We start from the raw sequence: 21,137 nt of genomic DNA, 5'->3' as shown, positions 1-21,137 counted from the left end.
CTTAAATTACGTCACACTACCGGTAAGGGTTCTGCTGCCTTCAAGTACTCTTTGTAAATCTTGATTTTTAAGAGTACTGTGTTGTTTTGTAGTCAAAACAAAGTCGTACCAATATATATACAATACGATGCAGTGAAGGATTAAAAACTATAATACATGCATGAACATGTCATTATGAATAATAGAGAATAATACATCATTTATAAGCCCTGATGCATACACATCGGAATGTAAGTTCAAAGTTGAGATGGAATGGAAAAAAATATGTTTAACCCCTTTAGTTCACATCCTATAACGTGCACCTTTACGATGTACACACAAATATACCAGAAAATCAATGTCTTCATATTTGTATATAAAAATGCCATCCTCTCTTCCTATGAAACTGCCTACGTAGGCTTGCACCAACCAATTGAATAGAGCGTGTGGAGCCACAGTCCCCCGTGCTAAGCCCGCCCACCTTTTAGTGGTCCAATCAAATGCGAAGGATTTGATTTAAATCCCCTTACCACAAATGTTCAGTTTCATTGGCGGAATATTCACACTCACAGTACAAAAGCGAAGACGATCTAACTTCCGTTTCACTTTTAATTTTGTCATAGATTATTTTTTGTATTCAGTTATACATGACGGACGAGTATGCTTTAACGTGTCGGTTTTTTTAGACAGACTCCCGATGCGGGACGAGACAGCTTTTCGTACAGCACCTGAAGGCACCATGAAACCACAGGCGGAGACTTCAATAGCTCTGCAAAACTTAAACATACACGGTCACTGCAGCAGCCGGGAAGTCGAGAGCACTTCTGGTGTATAACGGTACTCGTGAAAAAAGCTGACATCGTTTAAACTAAAGGGATATCGGTTAACAACGGATATATGCTGCTTTAATGTCCAGGTCCTCAGAATGACAAGTAAAACAGAGGCAGTTTCGGGCTCTTGACAACCTCGGAGATAGCTAACTCAACTCAACTTAGCTTAAAGCACAAAAACAAAACTAACGTTAGCATAACGCTAGCTGTTAGTAACCGCAAGGTGGCTTTTCTTTTTCCATTATTCGTCGGTGTTAACTGTCCCGACGCTGACGTTCACTTATCATCGCGTTAACGATAATCACCACCAAAAAGCTAAAAGGTCCGAAGACAAGTCGATGTCCAAGCTATCTAAAGGGCTCAGGAATCGGCTTTCGCTGAATTTGTTCGGATCAAAAGGACTTCTTCTTGAACGGAAATAAAACACTGGACGTCGACTTAAATTTACCTATATCAAGGTAAGTAACGTGAATGGCAACGGCAGTTGACGAAGTGACGTTTTGCCTTTTGTGTGAACTGTAAACGGCCAACGTTTGCTGTCTCATCATAAGTTAATGTTGTGGAAATGTGGTCTCAAAGCTTGCTGCGGGGCCGGTGGAGCATTGACTTGATGGTAACATGGAGAAAACAAAAGAAAAACAACGTAAAGTTAACACTTTTATTATAAATGGTCGTGCTACCCTGATGTTTGTCACGTTTCCAGGAACAGCAGCCTCACTGGAGGATGTATTTTTAAATGCCTAACTGCCTGTGTCATCATTCAGGGAAGGTGTGTTGCCAGTTGGGAATTTATACACGATTTCCTGTTTGCAAAATGATGACGACATTATTAGCAGGATCGTTTTCATTGGCCTATTACAGTTTTTACCTGACAGGGACATGTTAATTACAATTTCCTATATGATAGTGACACCATAAGGTAAAGATAAAGTGAAGCTTCACGAATGACCTACAAACAATACTTGGTGTCCAGGATTGCTCTATGTCGTAATCAGGGTTAGCATGTGGTTGATCTTGTTTCTGTTGCAGGACCTGAATGGCCTCCGTTGTTGCAGTGAAAACTGAGAAGCGACCTGCAGCTGATTCTCAGGATGCAGACTCGAATGCAAAAAAGCCCAGGTAAGCTTCGGTTTTGTAGCCAGCTGCACCCTCTATCTCATGCATCAGTTTTATCCATATAATAAAGGTGGATTTGGGAAATGCCATCTCTGAAACCACCTTCACTCAATCTCTTCATGTCCCTAAGGAAACTGCTGCCCAGCCTGAAGACCAAGAGAGCCCCCGAGCTTGTCCTGGTGATTGGCACGGGGGTAAGCTCTGCAGTGGCCCCTCAGGTCCCTGCACTCCGCTCCTGGAAAGGCCTCATCCAGGCTTTGCTTGATGCAGCCAACGATTTTGACCTACTGGAGGAGGAGGAGAGTCGGCGTTTTCAGAAACACATGCAGGAAGATAAGAATTTGGTTCATGTGGCCCATGACCTCATTCAGAAACTTTCCCCGGTAAGACTGGCCAAGCTTTTTCCTCACCTTTCCTCTCTACACCACCCTGTTGCACATGTACAAACACACGGCACGTCTTTTCCTCAGCCAGGGACATTTTGTTCTAACATCCATGAATTGAGATAAGATATAAGTCTTTCTTCGTCTCATTAAAAGACCTTTAGCTCATGACACATGTCTTGTTTGTGAGACATTCTGAGAAATACATTTTGGTCAATACAGAGGTTCTAATCTATTGATGTAAAAATCAATCCCAAATGTAAGGAGCAGGCTTGTTTATTGCTGTTGAAAAAACACTCTTTATGAAGGCACACAAGCTGACCCACATCAGTGTTTTATTTTTTTTTAACCCTCTCTTGCTCACCTTTAACTTTACACCATATATACAGCATACATGTTTTCTATGTGCAAAAAGGCTCTTTGTCCCTCTTTAAACATTTGTTTTAAACATTAACTTTAAACTGAACATTCTTACTTGACCTGACTCTACACAACATGGGGCCCTCCTTATTGTGTGAGTGTGAATAGAGAGACTGCTGAACTATGGGGTGGGATTATTATGTCTTTTGAGATTATTGCGATTTCAAAAAACAAACAAAAGCAGAAGACAACCATGCATTAACCCTTTTCCTACTGAAAAAAAATATGTAATTGTCTTTCATTATTGACTGCATGAACTATACATTTGGTTATAAACGATTTCAAAGTACCATGCTTTAAAACCTTATAGAAACTCAAGCAAACCAGATGTAATTCCAACCAACAGGTCAAAATGGAGATTGATTTTTATAGAATGGAATTGCCACCATTTTTCAACTAAAGTAGTCAGCTATGTACACTGAAACATTATATTACACCAAAACTCATTCTAGACAACATGTTTATTTTGGTCGTTTACTACTTTGTTGAAGTTGAGCCAAAAGACAGTTCATACTATTAAAAGGCAATTCATGAACAATATCCATCAAAGATTTGTGGCTGTGTTTTAGCAGTTAAAAATACTTTCATCCTCATTATTTCATATCTATATTTGCCTGGTTCGATCTGCTGTGATCTGATATTTTTAGTGGAGCAGAGCAGAGAAACACTTCTGAAACATGCTGCGTCCCATCTGGCAGAATCACAGGCTGTCTAGAGGGGCCGCGGTCACTATTATTCAGTCTGATTTTCACTTTGTTCCTATCCTGTTCTCAAAGACAGTATTAACTTATGCTTCCGAATTCAGGTGATTATTTTGAGGTTCACAAGGAGAAATTAAAATACAACAAGCTGAGCATCATACGAGACTTCAGGTTTAATAGTGGACCACCTGCCTTGCGGGTTGGACATCCCATGAATTTGCTTTTGTGAATAAGGCTTCCTGATTGAATAATGTTAGTAATTTCAGTTCATACTTCTACGCAATCTCATTTTCAAATCTAACTCTCATGTCACAGCAACAGTAGACACAGCTATGTCACACCACGTGGGAGCAGAGAGGACAGAAAATAAAATAGATCTAACTTTTCTGTGAAAAGAGTGAATAACGCTGTTGAAAAGAGAATTTTGGGCAAACAAAATGAAGGTATTGTTAAAGAGGATGACGGCAAAAAGAATATGGCTTTTTCATAGTCGCAGCCCCAAGGGGTAACATCACACCTTAATACCACCTGAGAATTGAGGAGCCAACAACAAGATCCAATTTTCTCTAGCTCAGGAAGACTACAGAGGCAACAGATTTTTATTTGTTTTTTTAAATCATACAGTTTGAGTCAATAAAACATATTCAACTTTTTCTCAATTGCATCATTTAAAAAAATGAAATGCATAAAAACATTTTTGGATTTCCATATTACTCAGTTGTTCGCTTCCTATTTTGGACTGGTATGGTCTGGAGCAGGGCTGGCAGATGGGAGCCTTAATACAGTTTGCCTCCTGTGTTAGTCATGTCTCATCGCACCTTTGACATTGATAAAACGCTTTGTTTCTGCCCTCAGCCTGTTGTCACAAAGGGAACAAGCAGCGCTTTTATGGCTTATCCATCGTGTTTATTTCAATCCACAGTCGTGTAGACACCAGCTCACTGCTGTTGGCTACAAACACAGCAGGCTCTAGCATGCTGAGAGGGGGGAAAAACAAGCATAGAATAATGTGAACCGCTCAGGCCCCGCAGTCCAGATTTTCCACTCAGACAGTGTTACAGCACCACTCAAACAGCAAGCATGCAGTAAGTCACACTTGTAATTACAAGTACAGCTGTGGAACATTAACCCACTTTTCATGGAGTTGTGCATCAGCTGTATTATGATGGTTTGAAGGCACGCCGTTTCAGGTAATGAGGGTAATCTGGAGTTAAATCTGAATGTTTTTGCTGTAAATCCTCTCAACAAGGCTAGCAACTACTTTGCTGACTAGTTTATTTGTTCAATTCATATTTACCACAGGGTCAGTACAGGAAACATTTCATCATCTGTTTATAGCAATTTTGGTGTTAATCTGAGATTAACAGAACCACTGGTGAAATACATCAACAGGTGGAATACACTCTAGTTTATGGAGGGAAAAAAACCCCACCAGGACCCAACTTTACTATTTGGGAAGGTAGAGCTCTGCCTTGCCAACCCGGCAAAAAGGACCCAATCAGTTATATATTAAAATATGATGAATTGTTATTTATTAAACTATGCAGCATTATATTAAAATTGAAAGCTCCACCTTGAACAGGCCTTAAGTTGTGCTGATAATGCCTCTCTTTCATGAATCACTTGAAATTAAAATGTAATTGCAGGAGCTTTACCTTGCGGTGTTGTGGTATGACTGTTAAATAAGTCTCTCAACATGGCAACAGTGAGCCGGCGGCTAGAAGCTAACGTTGCTAACGGCACAAACAGTCAATGGCAACGCGGCAATGCTGTGGGTTGGGACTCCCCATTGCCTTCCAAATTAACCATAGCTGTCCGTGGAAAACAATCAATAATTCTTGTCTTTGTATCAATGTATTATAGGAATTTTGCAGAAGCAATGCTGTTACACCTATATTTATAGTTTGCTCTAGTTGCAGGTGTGTCCACAGTAAACTGTTGAGTAAAATATATTTATGAAAATAATATAGTTTAGGGTGAATATTTAAAAACAAGAGTTGTTTACTTGCACTTCATTTGTTTATTACATAAGTCCTGAGATGGCTCAAGGACACAGCGATCACGATGGGTGCTGTAAACACTAGATGTGTATAATGGGCTTCTTCCTGTGGAAAGGTTCCCCGCTGTTTAGCCCATTAAGGCTGTAATCTCTGGAAGCCAGTGAGCAGTTCCCTGTGCTAGGATCACCTTGGTCACTGCATCTCTGCACATCCCGTTGCTATTCTTAGCTACCCAACTCTTTCTGCCTCTTTGTTTACCAGGCTCCGCCAGGTAAAGGGAGATTTAGACTCTGGAGTCACAGCCCATAATCTCTTAACAGTCTCAGGTGAGACTTGAAGAGCAGTAGACAGAATCAGAGTAGGAGATGGGAGTGTCACAGAAGAATGTTGCCCCAGAAGACATACTTTGAAAACGGGCACACACATGACACACCCCTGAAGTCTCATTTCAGAGTAATTTGAGGCCAGTTGAAAATTCCTGGGGGAGGAGAGCGCCAAGGTGAAGACTTGGTGAAAGCATGTTGAAAGAAAATAAATACGGCCAGGCATTTACATGCAATGCGTCGAGGAAAAAGGGTGCTGATTGGGATAAACAACTAAGTTAGCAAGTTACACCTGCATTTTCCAGTTATTAATGTCGTAATGACTAATGACAACCACTGACGGGGTTAATTTGTTAGTGGAGGCACTAAGTTAAGACCTCTGGGACAGTCAGCACATTCTGTTGTGAGAAGCAGGGATTGAGGAAGTAAAGCTGTCTTACATCGCAGCAACACTGAAAGACAACCTTGTAGTTCAGCACCTAGGTGGGGTATTTTTCAGCCTCAGGATCTCCAATGATCGGTATTTTATTTTCCATTGCACGAGGTTGACTTCCTCATGGTGCATTAGATCACAATGATGCTGATTGTTCACTGCACTTCCCTTTTCAGCTGTTATCCTGCTGCATTTAGTGCTGTTTAAAGGTCTTTAGCTGACAATCAATCAACACAAGTTAGGTAGTTAGACACAGTCCATATGGCCTGTGTTGCGAATGCATCATGCTCTGTCTGGGTCATTGTATGTTGCATGTCAAAACGTGTTGTGAAACTCTGACTTTGTCGAGGTAGTTTTTTCCCCCCAGAAAGATTACAAAATGTTATCCCTGCACATTCAGTTACTTCATTGAAGAAAAATTGAACATTTTGACTTAAGAGCCTACACAACAGTTGTGTGAAAAGCATGCCACTATTTGGACTATTTCTTACATGTGTTAACCTGATATAATATGATAGTGCTAAAAACATAATTATTCCTAGCATTTTAGGTCTTAAACCCTATATTATCCTTTTCTTTTTTCAGAGAACAGGCAATGTGCGATCCACATTCTTTAAGGACTGTCTATACGAGGTGTTCGACGATTTGGAGAGTAAGATGGAGAACGCAGGGAAACATCTACTGCGCTCAGTGCTCCAGTTGATGGAGAGTGGTGCGCTGGTCCTCACTACTAACTTTGACAACCTGTTGGAGATCTATGCAGCCCACCAGGGCACCAAGCTGGAGTCTTTGGACCTGACAGACGAGAAGAAGGTAAACAGATTGCGTCATGGCATTGATCTTACTTCTTCTTCCCTGCCACCACATATCCCGTCAGCCTTTTCCTCTGAGAAAGGAGTGCAAAGGTCACTAAACCAAGACCTTTATGTCAGGCCAGGCTCCAATTTTGGGAGTTCGAAAATTCTCATTCTTGAATTTTAAAATTTGAGTTATATTTGGAGAAATATAGATAATGTTTTGAGCTGACCTGTCAGGTGGAGGAAGGTTGAAGTTCTAACCATTACTCAGCACTGCCGAATGTTATACATTGAACAATACTTGCTTTTGGCTGGGATTGGGCTGAAGGAAAAGTGTGCCAGGAAACGGGTTAGCTTCACTTCTGACCAGTTTCACTGCAAAATGTCAGTTATTCAATCATGTAATTTAGGTCACAGTTCATTTAAAGTTATATCAAACCAAGGTTGATTATGTAAGTGGAACACGCATTTGAAAAGGATTGGTCCGAGTTTTCTGAGAGACCTGTTGCTTTGCCTCTCAGTCCTGGTATTTATGCCTCGTCTCCATCAGGGCTAATATCCTCTAACTGCTGTTCAGTGATTTTACTCCCAGCCCAGCCAGAACAGGATTGAGTGCAATGAACTGTTAAGTGTCTGTGTGTGTGTGTGTGTCTGACTGTGTGTCTGTGCGTGCGTGCCTTGTGTGTGCGTGTGTGTGTGTGTCTAGGTGTTGGAGTGGGCTCAGGAGAAACGGAGGTTAAGTGTTCTGCATATCCACGGTGTCTACACCAATCCCAGTGGTATTGTACTGCACCCTGCAGGCTACCAGAATGTACTGAGGAACACCGAAGTTATGGTGAGCGCTGACATTGTTCCTTATTGATTATGTTTCAGACAAAAGGACTTTATTCTGCAAGGTTCTCTACTTAAGGACTTAAGTGTAAATGACCAAATTGCTTCTTACCCAGCGTGAGATCCAGAAGCTGTATGAGACCAAGTCATTCGTGTTTCTCGGCTGCGGGCGCACGGTAGACGACACAACCTTCCAGGCTCTGTTCTTGGAGGCAGTCAAACACAAGTCGGACCTGGAACACTTCATGCTGGTACGGCGAGAGGACGTAGGGGAGTTCAAGAAGCTGCGTGACAATATGCTGGACAAGGGCATCAAGGTCATCTCCTATGGAGACGAGTACGCTGACCTGCCCGAGTACTTTGAGAGGCTGGCCAATGAGATCTGCAACCGTGATTTGACCACCAACGGCTGGGGTAAGGAGGATTAAAGTCAATCAGTTTATTTGACAATCCCACACCTTGCACTCACAACATCAAATTAAATTGCTCATCCCCTAAAACCATCTGGTTGGCAATACAGAACTTTTAAATGGAGACAAGCTCACTTCAGCAGGAATTTTGTTCCTTCAGCAACAGCTGTCCTTGCTGTCCCATCTGCCACACTGTTGTGAACTGGGATGAATGTGTGTATAGATAAAGATTTTAAAGAGTTTCTGTGTACTAGCTGTGAAAATGAATATCCCTCTGGGACAAATAAACCAAAGTCCTGTGATGCCAGGTTAATTTGTGTACAGTAAATGCATTTGTTTAAAAGTAGTACGTTGTGTATTCCAGAAAGGGAACAGAAAAAGCAGGACATTATTTCAGTCCAGTGGATGTTGTATCATGAGTTGAAGCCTTAAAACTAGCCTGGAAGCAGAGGATAGGATCACATTAACCTGCAGTATTTCAGATTTGATTTAGGGCATACATTGTAGTCAGTAGTGCAGATTTCACAACATGTTTTTTTTTGTTTTTAAATGTGGGATTATTACATTTTAGTTGTGAGTTGCCTGCATTTTATAATTGTATTTTTAATCTTTATCCACAGGGTCTCCTTCACAAAATGGGGAAGAACAGCAAAATGGCTTTAACACACAGAAAAGCCTCCTTCAAGGTTAGGACTGAATGCTTCTTAGACTTCCAGCTGTGGCCACTTGCAAATGACATATCCAGAGTAATACAATAAAACACTGTCCGAGGCGCTTTTTTTTTTTTTTTTTTTGTCCTTACTGCATGCTGGTAGATAGAAAATTCAAGTCTGTTCTTGATTTTCAGTATCAAAAGACCTGCTGGTATTCCTTTACACAAAAGATGCAACTGACTTTGTAGTATTGCATGCATGGCAATCAGTGCCAACATGTCAGTCAATACACTTTGTCAACTGTTCACTTAAGACCCTTCCTTCTCTTTTTGCCCCAGACCATCATTCCTGACAGGCACACAGTCGGGATCAATATCAGTCATTTTCCTCCACAGCTCCGTCGTGACATCAGTCTACTTTGAGTAGCACTCGAGTCTCATTACAATCAATGGGCTTAGGAATCCAGGAAAACTATGGACCAAGGGAGACCTAAAAGCTGTCGTCAGAGTTTTACAAGTCTCTGTGTCTCTCTCACCTTTTTATTAGTTCTGGTCTAAAAGGGAATAAGTTAAGTAAAAGTCAAGGTCAATTACCAACCTCACAGTCCCACTGTACTGTCTTTGGATTAGGGTTGAAATAATGCAAACAAACTGCATCACCTTGACCTACCTGCCCTGTAAGAGAAGTAGTAGGTGCAAGTTATAACACATGCTCTTCATTGAAGGTAATCTTGTCTTGATGTAAGTCTAAAGGATTGTATCTGTCATGCTTGTCCCTGAAACCAGTAAAACTTGATTTGCACACTACTGGATGGGGGAATTCAGATGGATGGTTACTTGGTTTGCAAACACATGGTTCTGTCCTCGAAAGTTCAGAAGAACACGTTTTCATAGCAGACTTGCTCCCAGCCAGTAGCAATCACTTTGCCACTCCTGTGCTAAAAAAATGTTCTTTGTAAGCCTTTTTTTTGTATTTTTAATACTTGCATGTGTTTTCTGACATAGTATTTATAAGTACTATTTTCAAAAATAAAGCTTTTGGTATCCCATTTATCCTGTCATGTTTGCATGTCCAATGATTATAATACCGGAGCAGCCTCTAACGGGGCAACACGTGTCACTGCAACATATGACAGAACAAGTTCCACTTTACAGGCTGTCACAGCATATATCAGCTTTATTTAGAAATGTTTACATTCTCATAAATTAGCTCAACTCGTCTGTATAACTCTTGGTTCTCTCATTGCAATATCGCAAATTAAAAAGGGGGGTAGAGATATTTAAGACTTATATTTCCTCTTACACTGAAGAGGAAATGAGTGCGGAAAGCATAAATAAAAAAAAAAAAAGGCCCATAGAACATTAACCACACAGAAGGTGTCGTCTGAAAGTCTATGGATAAGAACTAAAACATTAATTTACAAAATATCTTTCCACTTCTCATCAACTATAAACTGAAGAATCAAAGTCTCCCCTTTGTATTGAAAATGTGTTGTATTTAAGTAGGCAAGGAACTCTTGGAGATAACTTTCATAGAACAATCAATCCAGAACTAGAGTATCACAGTTAGTAGTGATTTTTTGACAGGGGACAACATCTACTAACCTCACAAGTGTTGACATTCATGCCCACTTTATGACTGTACGTTTTAAATAGATTCAGACTTCCTCAAGATGGAGTGGTTCCTGGCCTGAACTGCCATAGTACTTTTGATCGATGACCACCCATGTAGTGAAAGTGTTAACTAAGTAGACAGATAGGCACTATGGTCACTAAGCTTTCCTCAGGCACCGACAGCTGCTGAAATGTTACATCCAGCGCACCTTCACAACCTGACCTCATTTACATGAAGAGGGGAAAACTGACTGACAAAATGCCAGGTAGGAGTTGTTGGTATTTTCTAAGTCTTTACTGTGTAAACCAGTGAACCGATAACTCTAGGTCCATCTACAATGTCATTTGGATGTGACGTCACTGTTTTATCGAAACTGGCTGATCTGAGGTACTTTTCAAACGTAGGCCCACAGGTTTAGACATGATTCAAAGGGAAGCCCCTCTGGCTTTGATGCAAAGTGTCTTTCAAAGTGCACACCTCATCATCCTTTACTGGCAGACTAAAGTCCTGTGCATAACATGAGTTCTTCATTTGATACAAAGTAGAGGGGGCAGGACAGGAGGATGAGAAAAAGGCAGGTTAGCAGGGCTGGAACATCTCACAGCAGCGTGACAGAAAAGGACTGTTGGCTTCGTTGCGACGACGAATAAAACGGCAGAACATGCGGTCACTCAGGCCTTCATCAGGGCACTGACCACAGCGCGGGCGTTGAGGCTGCGCAGGTCATTGTAGGTCTGCCCTGTGCCCACAAACACAATGGGCTGGCCCGTGATGTAAGTCATGGAGATGGCAGCGCCAACCTGTGAAGAAGGAAAGGATGAGTGCCACCGACTTTCCAGCTGCAAATTATTCACGAGGCATAAAAATAGCAACGCACAAATCATCAGCTGCATCGAAAGATCACGTGATTAAAGCCAGACAGGAATACACATAAGATACCTTGTCGTCGATGGTGTCAAACTTGGTGAGAACAATTCCATCAATGAGGCGAGGCTTGTCAGACATGGAGTGGTCTGCCAGAGCCTGATTGAATTTAACCTGAGGACACGAGGAAAGAAGGTGGAGTCATTCATTGGGAAACTGATGCCTCTAAAGTTAATATGCATAGCACCCTTTTTCCATTTCACTAAGTCTAGAGGAGAAGAAAACAGGCATCTGTCCACAATCATGACTTTAAAAAAAGACGGTAGTACACTGACCTCTGCTGGTGGGATAACAATAAATCCATTTTATTACAGCAGTTTCTTATTCAGTCGCTACCATGCTCCAGCAGGTCATCACATACTTATGTATAATGTGAATTAAAGGAATCAAAGCTATTTAAATCAAATGTAAGTTTAAGTTACACAGGCTTTCTCCTCAGTGTCGGTCATCTGTTTCCTCCAAGTACATTACGTGTGCGTGAATTTGTGTGTGTGATCTTACCAGCTGGTCAACTGCCTCATTGCCAACCAGAGCCTCTCCAACAAACAGTACTAGGTCAGGCATGTTGACCGCAATAAGTTTGGCCAGGGCTGTCATTAGGGGAGCGTTGTCCTGCATACGCCCGGCAGTGTCCACCAGCACCACGTCAAAGGCCTGGTTGCGGGCTGTAGGGACGAAATGCAGAAGGTGTTCATGGGATTTTTACCATATGGGTGACATGAGTCAGTCATAGAAATGGCAAGTGGAAGCAACAAGGAACCACAGATTTACAGATAATTAAAAAAAATAAAATAAATAAAAGTACCATAGGCAATGGCCTCCATAGCAATTCCAGCAGCATCTTTGCCATAGCCCTTCTCATAGAGCTGGACTACTGGGCGTCCTCCGTGCTGCTCTGGAGGATGCAGAGAGTTCAGGCGGCGCTGATGAGTGCGAAGCTGCTCCACGGCCCCGGCACGGAACGTGTCACAGGCTGCGATCAGCACAGTAAAACCATTCTCTATCAGCCAGAAAGAGATCTGGACAAAGACAAAGAGACGTTTGTCATCAAAAAGTTCCACTCCGAACCTATATATTCAACAACTAGAATGGGGTATATATATATTCAGTGACATTAATTGTTTTTTAACTGATCTCAGAACCGGACATTTTGAAAACCAATGTTCTTCTAACTAGCTACACGTGCCCCTGAACTCTCACAAAATAAGGGCAAACACACACATGCACAGTAAAGCCCCAAGTCTAGAACCGGTTGCCCCGCGTTACCTTGTGTGGGTAAACGGTCGGCAAAGTCCAGGAACATAGGGGCACATGGAGTACATGTCACTACCCCTTTTAACAATGACAACTCACCTTGGCCAGGTTGGTGGACTTTCCAACCCCATTGACACCACAAAAAGTAATGACAAAAGGCCTCCGCTGGCTCTGCGCCTCCAGGACATCTCGCAGAATATCCACCCGTCGCTTGGGCTGCAGGATCTGCACCAGTGAGTCTTGCAGGGCTTGTTTTACTGTTGAGGCCACAGCTGCACACAAAACAAATCTATTAGCGTCTCCCTGCGTCATGCATTCATACGGCTGACTCAAATGATAGGTACAATTACAGAAATATTGCTACTAGATTGTACTTGGGGGTAGTATAAAATATACACGTGTAACGCAAACCCCTTTTAATTTAATATACTCAATATGTGAGATGTTTACAAGTCCAATCAACATTTTAAATCACATCCTGCATTGATGAAACTGAAGGGAAGATCCTATCCTCATCGATTTACTGAGGTAATCATACAGACAAAGTTGGGGAAAACTCTTCAATGTAATCACATTACTTTTCCCAGTGTGCAAATTGGTGCTCTCTGGGAAGGACGCAACGTAAATAATCCTTGCATTTAAGAGAGAGTATGTAAGACTTTACTTACTGGTGAATGTGCCCATGACTTTACCCTCCAGTTTTTTGGCAACAGAGTCACAGAGTTGGGAGGAGATTTCGGCTGCGACGTTCTTTGCTATGAATCAGAAACAGTTTGTTGTCAGGTGTGTTTTCAATAAAAATATGATAATGCACAATTTACAGTACAGTAAGTAGGTTTCTATGTTTCGAGTGTACAGTTGAACACAGAGAGAAGAATGAATAGCAGTTTCAAATGTTTCAGAAAATCAAGAGGGTGAGTGAGAGGGATATCATACCGATGAGGTGGTCCTTCATCTTCTCCAGAACGGACCCCATGTCCTCCCGGCACAAGCTCTTGGAACCCACCAGGCCCTTCAGCATCCCAAACATGCCCCCAAAGCCACCACCCTTTTTGGTGCTGAAATCAACAAACAAAGCATGGCAATTGTTCACACTCAAATTTGACACAAAAGGCAAAATGAGTGAGATTTAAAAAATTTTAAAAGCATAGATATAGGACAATATACCCAACATTTACACATTTACTCACCTCGTCTTGCTTGTTTCACTGACAACCACTCGCTCCTGCTCCTCCTCCTCCTCTTCCTCCTCCATCTCCTCTTCTTCACTGGACTCATAGTCCACAGACTGCAGGTCTCCCTTCATTGAGTTTAGCTGCATACCCTGAAACACACCCAGGACATTGAGAACTCTAAATGTTGATGTCTCATTAAGTGGAGACCTCTTTGGGGTGTTGTGGACTAGAGATGGGGGGTACATACCAGGTCAATGTGTGCTTCCTGGTTCTGGTCGCCACCATTGGGGGAACCATCTCCATTCCTTCCACTGTAATCCAGCTCTTTAGTGCTGCTGCCACCCATATCCCAAACACGCATTTGCTTCTCCTTGGGCTTTTGAGGTTTTGGAGACTTACTGTGAGAAGGATGATAGAGAATCATAACAATTACAAATGCTTTACACTGGGAGACTCCCAACACCTCATAGCTTTTGTTAAAAAATGCAATCATTTCAAAGCATATTGCTACTATGATGTTTTTAAATATTGGACAAGCATACTAATAACAATGTATTTTCATTGGATAAAAGAATTTGAAGTTGGGTGATAACTCGGATCAAAACTGAAACTTTCACAGACTTTACGAAAAAGCTGAGTCATCTTAGTTCATCAAAATATTCCTGCATGGAAATAAACTATATATCTTACTTGGAATCTATGAATATATTTTCTCTTACGTGGGTTTTTCAGTCGGTACCACCGTGCGCTTGCGAAAGAATTCCTCTCGCTTCTTCTGCATCATCTCCTCAGGAGTCGAGCCCTGGTTACCATTCTCAACCATTTTCTGCCCAGTGGACGAGGCCTTGCCTTGATCCACTTTGACGGGCTCAGCTGCAGGAGCTGGAAAATATCAGCATCTCAAATCAAGTCAGGATCGAGACTAAAACTATGTTACAACGGCCATTTGGAACAAGCCATTTTAGAACTAGCACCTCCAACTTACCCTCCTTTTTGGTATTTTTATTCTTCTTGCCACCCTGTTCCTTGACTTTCTCCCCACCCTTGATCTCAATCATTGACTTCACAGTTTTTTGGGATTTCTCGGACTCCTTAAAAGTCCGCATTGGGGCGTGACTCCGAGCTTTGCTGCTCTCCTCTGCCTCTCTTTTTGTGTATGTCCAAATGAGCAGGACAAAAAAAGAGAAAAAATATGTTGATTAATGAAAGACCTTTAAATGTTTATAAATGTTTGATTCGTACAGCAAACATTCAGATGGTTTGTTTTGTTTGTATATGGGATATCTGAATATATCTGTCCGTATTTACCTAAGAAGCATGTTGAAGTCATCCTCAAATTCAAAGTTGCTTCTGATTAGCTTCAAAGCTCCCTTTTGCTCCAGCTCATTCTTATAACGATCCCTGAAATGGAGCTGAACGTCATCTATGAACTTGTCCACATACGTCAGCGTCAGGATCTTTTGAAAACCCACCTGGACCGAGAAAGAAAGAAGAACAGATGAAGCTAAAACAACATGGATATCAACAGCTGGTTGCAGATTTGCACACCTCAAAAACAGGTGTTGGAGCCTGCGACTGATTTACTCTGCAGCTGAAAGACTTACCACAAAAATCAACTCGAACTCATTGTCCAACTTGTATTTCAGACTCAGGGCCTCGTGGGTATATGAATTGTTCCCACTGCGCTCCTGTAACAATCACAAACACCGTTGACATGTCAACAGGAGCTACCCACACTGCTAACGTCACAGCTAGCCGTCTGTAGCTTTCTAACAACGTAAATAAAAGTCACTGTGCCACACGTTATATCGAAATGGACCTTACAATTCATAATGGGGTGATTTTAGGCTATTCACACCTCAGAAATAGCTTGTTTAGTGGACTAACGTTACGCAATAAGCTATGGTTTGCTAACTGTTAACGCTAGCATTAGCTGTGCCAGCCATGCCGACAATTAGATAAACACAGATAACTGTCACGGGCTTTTGACATGTCACTATGTCCCACCTGAAGGATTACGGAGCGGATCAAGGCGTTGACAGGCCCGGTGAAGGATTCAGTGACCCCGGCTCCCTGAAAGCACCACAACACTATCCCCCCCTTGCTGAAGATGGTGAAGAAATCTAGCATCTTGTCACCACGTATCTGGAATAAAGAAACATACACGAAGAGAACAAAAAGGTCAAAGAAAAGAAGCACTGCGATCAAATAATAGGTCGTTAAATAGTTAAAGCGCCAGTGAGAACAAGTAAATCATACCAAATATAAGCCCAATAGATAATAAATCCCCCACGAGTGAAATCCGCCACCAGAGCAAAACTGTTTTAGACACGTCAGATGCAAAACCAGGAAGTGACGTTTTCTTCCGGCAATATTTTCTCCCTCCTACTTTCTTGCTGCATTTTGCGCATGCGCGAGTTCATCGAGAAGCAGTTTAACACGAGGGCATCAGGAGGGTATAATTCATATGACTAATGCCACTTACACACTTTCTTTAACTAGCGTGCAGCATTTTCAAAGTGCTACTTGGTTATTACCACTAAAATATAAGTTCTGATAATTTATCCACCACAGGAATTAATTGCCATTTCATTACTCGATTATTCTATTTCCCAGTTCTTGTTTTTTTAAGACGGGGCCATTTCGTTTGTCATTTTTTATATTCCACCTTATCTTGAAAAAAGAAGTGAAAGTGAAAGTCTATGACTATCTATCTATTAGTTCAACAAGAAAGCATCTCCATTGTATGACTTCCCAGGGTGCAAAACATGTTGGAGTTGTTTATGATTTAACATAAGTTGATACTTCTGGCTGGGCTGGGACCATACCATCATGGAGGGCTTGAGTTTTTTTTTTTTTTTTTTAACTTAAAGAGAAATGTGGCTGCTGTGCCTTCAGGAAGGAGCTGTAAATGGTTTTTAGATAAACATTTCAGCTTGTATTCACACTTTCCCCTTAATTCCCCCTGCATTGCATCAATAAAGCTTATCTTATAATATAACCAAGAAAGATAGTCAATATTGTCACACATTGTACAGCATAGAACACAGTGGCATTTAATAATAATGAAAAGTCATATACGACAAACACATAATATACCTACAAAACGTACATTGTGTGGAAAAACACACAGGATGAAGTGTGACATCTCAAGTGTCACATTATAGGCTTAGGGATATGACCTATTTATATCAGGGGCTTTATGCTGTCGGTTTATGCTGTCCTTCCTCTTAGTTATTTTTTAATGGAATATAACCATCCAGATCCGAAAGTGGTTTTATTCCAGCCTGTGAAATGTTCTCTTCCCTGACAATCAGCTGTGCTAATGTGTTTTTGTCCAGACACATGCTTTCAACAAAGGGTAAATTATCTGCTTGGTGAAGTATAAAGTTTGAGATGCTTTTCATTTTAAATTTGACTAAACATGTTGAAGCGTTTATTTGACCACGCACCAACTTCCTCTTTTTGTCCTGGTGATGTCAGTGACACTCGACAACGTTTTCACTTTGCCTTTGTTACATGCTGTTGCTGCTCTGTTGTCACTGGATTTTACCACACTGTTGTACGAGTGTTCTTTTTTCGGTTACCGTCTCCGATGAACTGTGAATGGGGGCGAGAAGATGCTTTCAAGAGAGGAGATGAGTCAACTTTTATTTACTGGAGGATTTTAGACGCATTGGACAAACATGGTGCTGTTAACATGCATGGTGAGCTAACCCTCTAAGCTTTCATAGCCTTTGCGGTTTATAAGAGGACTAGGAAGGATTCATAGTTAACAGGTAAAATTATGTCAGAAACATGTACAGTTTTATTCTCGTTTCAGGTTGGATCAAGAATCTCTGGAAATCAAGAGCATCTCTATCACAGCAACATGAACTAGAGGTAAAGGGGGAAAAAAAGTCTGTGTCTTCTGTCAGCAGCGTCTCAACTTCTCCTTCGTCTACATCGCTAGTGCGATGGAGCCTGAAGTATGACGTGTTCGTGTGCCACAGCTCTGTGCACAGTGACATTGAAGAGGCTGTGCGCCTGGTCTCTTTCCTGGAGGATTCACCACGCAGCCTCAGGTGCTTTCTAATGCAGAGGGACGCCTGTCCGGGAGGGGCAATTTCCACAGAGCTATGCCAGGCTGTGCAGGACAGCCACTTAAGGGCTCTGCTTATCACTCCTTACTTCCTGCAGGATGATTGGTGCAAGTACATGATGCACCAGGTTCTGTCCGAGGGGCCTATGACCAACCGGATTATCCCCCTGCTCAAGAACCTGTCCCACTCTCAATACCCTCAGGAACTGAGGTTCTACTTCTACATTGACTTGAGCAGGAACCCTGACTGGGGTTATACTCGTGTCAACAAGACTGTGCTCAAGTGTGAGTATGTAACATTTTTTCAAAAGCATGAATTGAGCCTAAACTAACTCCCAAGTTCAAAATGATACTTGTTGAAATCTATTTTATTATCTATTTTTCTCTCATAAAAAAGATCACAGTAGCATTGTGGTTACAGGAAACTCCACCTGCAAATTACTCCACTGTTTTTGGAGGGCAAGCCATCCTTAATAATCTGATATTGTTGTCTTTTCCAGACCTGGAAGACCTGATTAAAAATGAGAAGACACTTGATTGCCACATGGACAGCTCTAGTAGTGAACCAAGCGGAGAAAGCAGTGCAAAAACAGACAAGCTGATGTCAACGAATGAATCCGCTGAGACGTCAGTACCGCTGAAAGTGATAGAGAAGAGAGATGAAAGCTTTAGCGGTGTTGACTGAATGCTGCGAAGAAGGGCAAGATATGATGTCAGAGAAAGTCACACCTAGGTGTTTTCCTCTTTTTACGTGCAAACCAACACGTATCTCTGTGGTACGGATGTTCACACCGTGAACAGGAACCAGTTGAATCCAAGCAGCGCTGAGGCTTGTATCCTGTATCACAGAGAAGTACAGCATGTGCTGGCACAACAGCCGTTCGCAATAACTGTGGTCAATGACGACGTGTCATGGGAATTTCTGTTCATAGATTCAGCTTGTTACACATAATTCAGTTAAATTGCTGCCCATAATTGAAGTTTACAATACAACACAGGGCACTAAATGCGTCCAACTTTTCATATGGTAACAATGACAGATTACTGTATTAGGGTGATATTATTATGATGCATCATGTTTGCCACTAGATGGTGTATTTTCCACTTTTTTTTGTTCAAGCAGCAAGCTTTTTTTCAATGATTATAAAGTAACATTGTGTCTCCTGTAGTGTTAAATAAAGAGTAAAAGTCAAAAGAAAAGACCCACCCATAGCAACCACGAGTGAAGTTGCATGACTGGAGCTTTAAGTAATAACAGAGGAAGTGTGAGTCCTATTGAGAAATGCCACAACTTTTCCTTTTACCGTCTATGAATCATCTCTTATATCTTTTGCACAGCTGGTATCGACATTTGATTACACAGAACTCTCTCTTGTCACTGAGTGGTTTCAAATCAGCTGGAATACAAGTCCAAGAAGAATTGGAAGGAACTGCCACTCTTTTCTGAAATTCAAACACTTTTACTCCTCTCTTCGTTTTGATTGAATGTCCCTGTGGCAGCACCTTCCCTTGTCAATCAAGCACACTGGAAGACCTTCATTTAGTTGGCATTTGGACCACTGGATGTAGAATATCAGGTATTTATTGAGTCAATGACATTTGTGATCCTTGATCTTTTTTTTTTTTTTGCACAGGCAAGGCTTTTTCTTTCTTCCACAGAAGACACCATCTGCCTCCAAGAAGTGCTATATTGTGTTTATCTGATTTTTATTGATGCTGTATCATCCTCCCACTTCCCTATCTCATTAAACATCAACTGACATTTTGCGCCACAATAAAATAGCCTTGCTAATCATGTCTTTTGTGGCAAGCCAACATTGTGAATAAAAGAATAAAAATGGACTAATCTCTGAAAGGCACAGATGTTCTCTGAGGCTTTCCCCCCTCCAGATCACATGCAATGTTGTTATCGGGAGAGAAGCCCTGCAGCTAAAAAATAAGCTGGAAAGAATGCTACAAAAATGGAGGGACACCTCAGTTCTTTGGCTCATGTAAAATGGCGAATTATAGACTTCCGTTTTTCATTTAATTTTTACATTTGGGTTAAACAAATGCCATATAACGTGTTAAATAGTCAACTCAGAGGTGCTCCTAAGCTGATTTCATTATGTTGGAAGGAGCCAGGCTCTTTCTCCTTGTATTGAGTCTGAATACTGAGCTATAGCTACGGCTGCTGCTGCAGCTTCACATTTGTCATATCTAATTTCCAGAAGAAAAAAAAAGGGAAAAGTGTATATTCACAAAATGTCAACTAAACTATTCTTTTAGGCATCTCTGAAAGACAGGGGTGTTATGTTTATGTAACAAAACACCACTGATATTGCTTGGTTAGAATGCTTAACTTGCAAATCCACGCTAAAGCAAGCATAATATAATAATATAAATGCATGGTTGGCTAAAAACTGACTAAAACTAGGACAACGCTTACTAAATATTACTAACACCCACATGGTCTTTTGATTTCAGGACTAACCCTATATCAAAAATATTTGAGAAAAAGCCATGTTTAAGTAAGAAATGAAAGAGAGGAGAGTGTTTAGGCCACAGGATGGCAAGCGAGCGTGCTTTGGACCACCAACAGCATGGGAAAGCACTCAGCTGTTCGTCAGCCCGGTGGTCTCTGGGCGCGGCAGCACGGACCTGGACGTTTCTATCTGTGGTGAGGAAATTGAGCTCGCCGTCCTACAGCGGAGCACCAGCTGGGTTAATTAAAGGAGAGCAGGAGATCCAAACATTTCATTGGGTTTCTTGTTGAATGTAGGTTACACAGCACGATGAGTCACCAGAATTCTGCAGGTCAAATGCAACCCCGTGTGTTGAGTCGGACATGAGTTCTTGACACGATAAGTTGATAATGAAATGCTGGCAGCAAAACGAGTAGGTTTCTAAAAAGGAGTGATGCAGGATCAGATTATTTACAGAGGAGTATACTCCAAATTAAAAAAAGATAGCCCAAAGTATTTTTTTTCTCATAATGAGTGAATATAAACAGACATATGCATTAAACGTACACGGACTAATCAAAAGAAGCATGTAAGTTGTCCTCAAATAGCCTGATAACAGCTCACTCAAATTGCCCCTGAGTTCAGTCCCTTATCTCCTTTTCAAACAGAGATTAATCGCAGCCAACAAGCCTCTCTAGAATTTCTCTGGGAGAAATATAATGCCTGAACGAGGAGAGATAGAGCAAATCATCATAATGAGCAGGATAGT

General features: G+C 41.5%; 3 protein-coding genes across 4 annotated transcripts; 2 read left to right on the top strand and 1 right to left on the bottom strand.

Annotated features, from left to right (window-relative positions):
* Positions 1-727: 727 nt before the first annotated feature.
* On the top strand, positions 728-9,924 carry fam118b (family with sequence similarity 118 member B). The gene is made up of 8 exons (XM_084019770.1): positions 728-1,267; positions 1,839-1,928; positions 2,056-2,308; positions 6,771-6,998; positions 7,689-7,817; positions 7,930-8,227; positions 8,844-8,909; positions 9,215-9,924. Exons 2-8 carry the CDS (start codon positions 1,846-1,848, stop codon positions 9,226-9,228), a joined length of 1,071 nt encoding a protein of 356 aa, XP_083875896.1. The 5' UTR covers positions 728-1,267; positions 1,839-1,845; the 3' UTR covers positions 9,229-9,924.
* A 1,071-nt stretch (positions 9,925-10,995) lies between these two features.
* Positions 10,996-16,194, bottom strand: srpra (SRP receptor subunit alpha). Its single transcript, XM_084019769.1, has 15 exons — positions 16,103-16,194; positions 15,851-15,988; positions 15,448-15,531; positions 15,152-15,315; positions 14,829-14,989; positions 14,563-14,725; positions 14,091-14,241; positions 13,859-13,992; positions 13,605-13,726; positions 13,337-13,423; positions 12,768-12,940; positions 12,220-12,433; positions 11,916-12,079; positions 11,430-11,528; positions 10,996-11,290 (listed from the first exon to the last, which is right to left on the bottom strand). Exons 2-15 carry the CDS (start codon positions 15,971-15,973, stop codon positions 11,162-11,164), a joined length of 1,968 nt encoding a protein of 655 aa, XP_083875895.1. The 5' UTR covers positions 15,974-15,988; positions 16,103-16,194; the 3' UTR covers positions 10,996-11,161.
* A 1,057-nt stretch (positions 16,195-17,251) lies between these two features.
* On the top strand, positions 17,252-19,719 carry tirap (toll-interleukin 1 receptor (TIR) domain containing adaptor protein; the record flags this gene model as incomplete). 2 transcript variants are annotated; one of them, XM_084019343.1, is made up of 3 exons in its annotated part: positions 17,252-17,550; positions 17,667-18,209; positions 18,425-19,719. In XM_084019343.1, the coding sequence occupies 3 exons, from the start codon at positions 17,268-17,270 to the stop codon at positions 18,607-18,609; spliced, it is 1,011 nt and encodes a 336-aa protein (XP_083875469.1). In that variant the 3' UTR covers positions 18,610-19,719. The 2 variants fall into 2 exon arrangements, with proteins under 2 accessions (XP_083875469.1, XP_083875470.1); XM_084019344.1 differs by lacking the exon at positions 17,252-17,550 and having other exon boundaries at positions 17,642-18,209.
* Positions 19,720-21,137: the final 1,418 nt, after the last annotated feature.

This window comes from Eutrigla gurnardus, assembly GCF_963514095.1.
Source record: "Eutrigla gurnardus genome assembly, chromosome: 10".
NCBI classification, from domain to species: Eukaryota; Metazoa; Chordata; class Actinopteri; order Perciformes; family Triglidae; genus Eutrigla; species Eutrigla gurnardus.
Note: the sequence above shows the minus strand (reverse complement) of the source record. Positions and strands in the feature narration are given on the sequence as shown.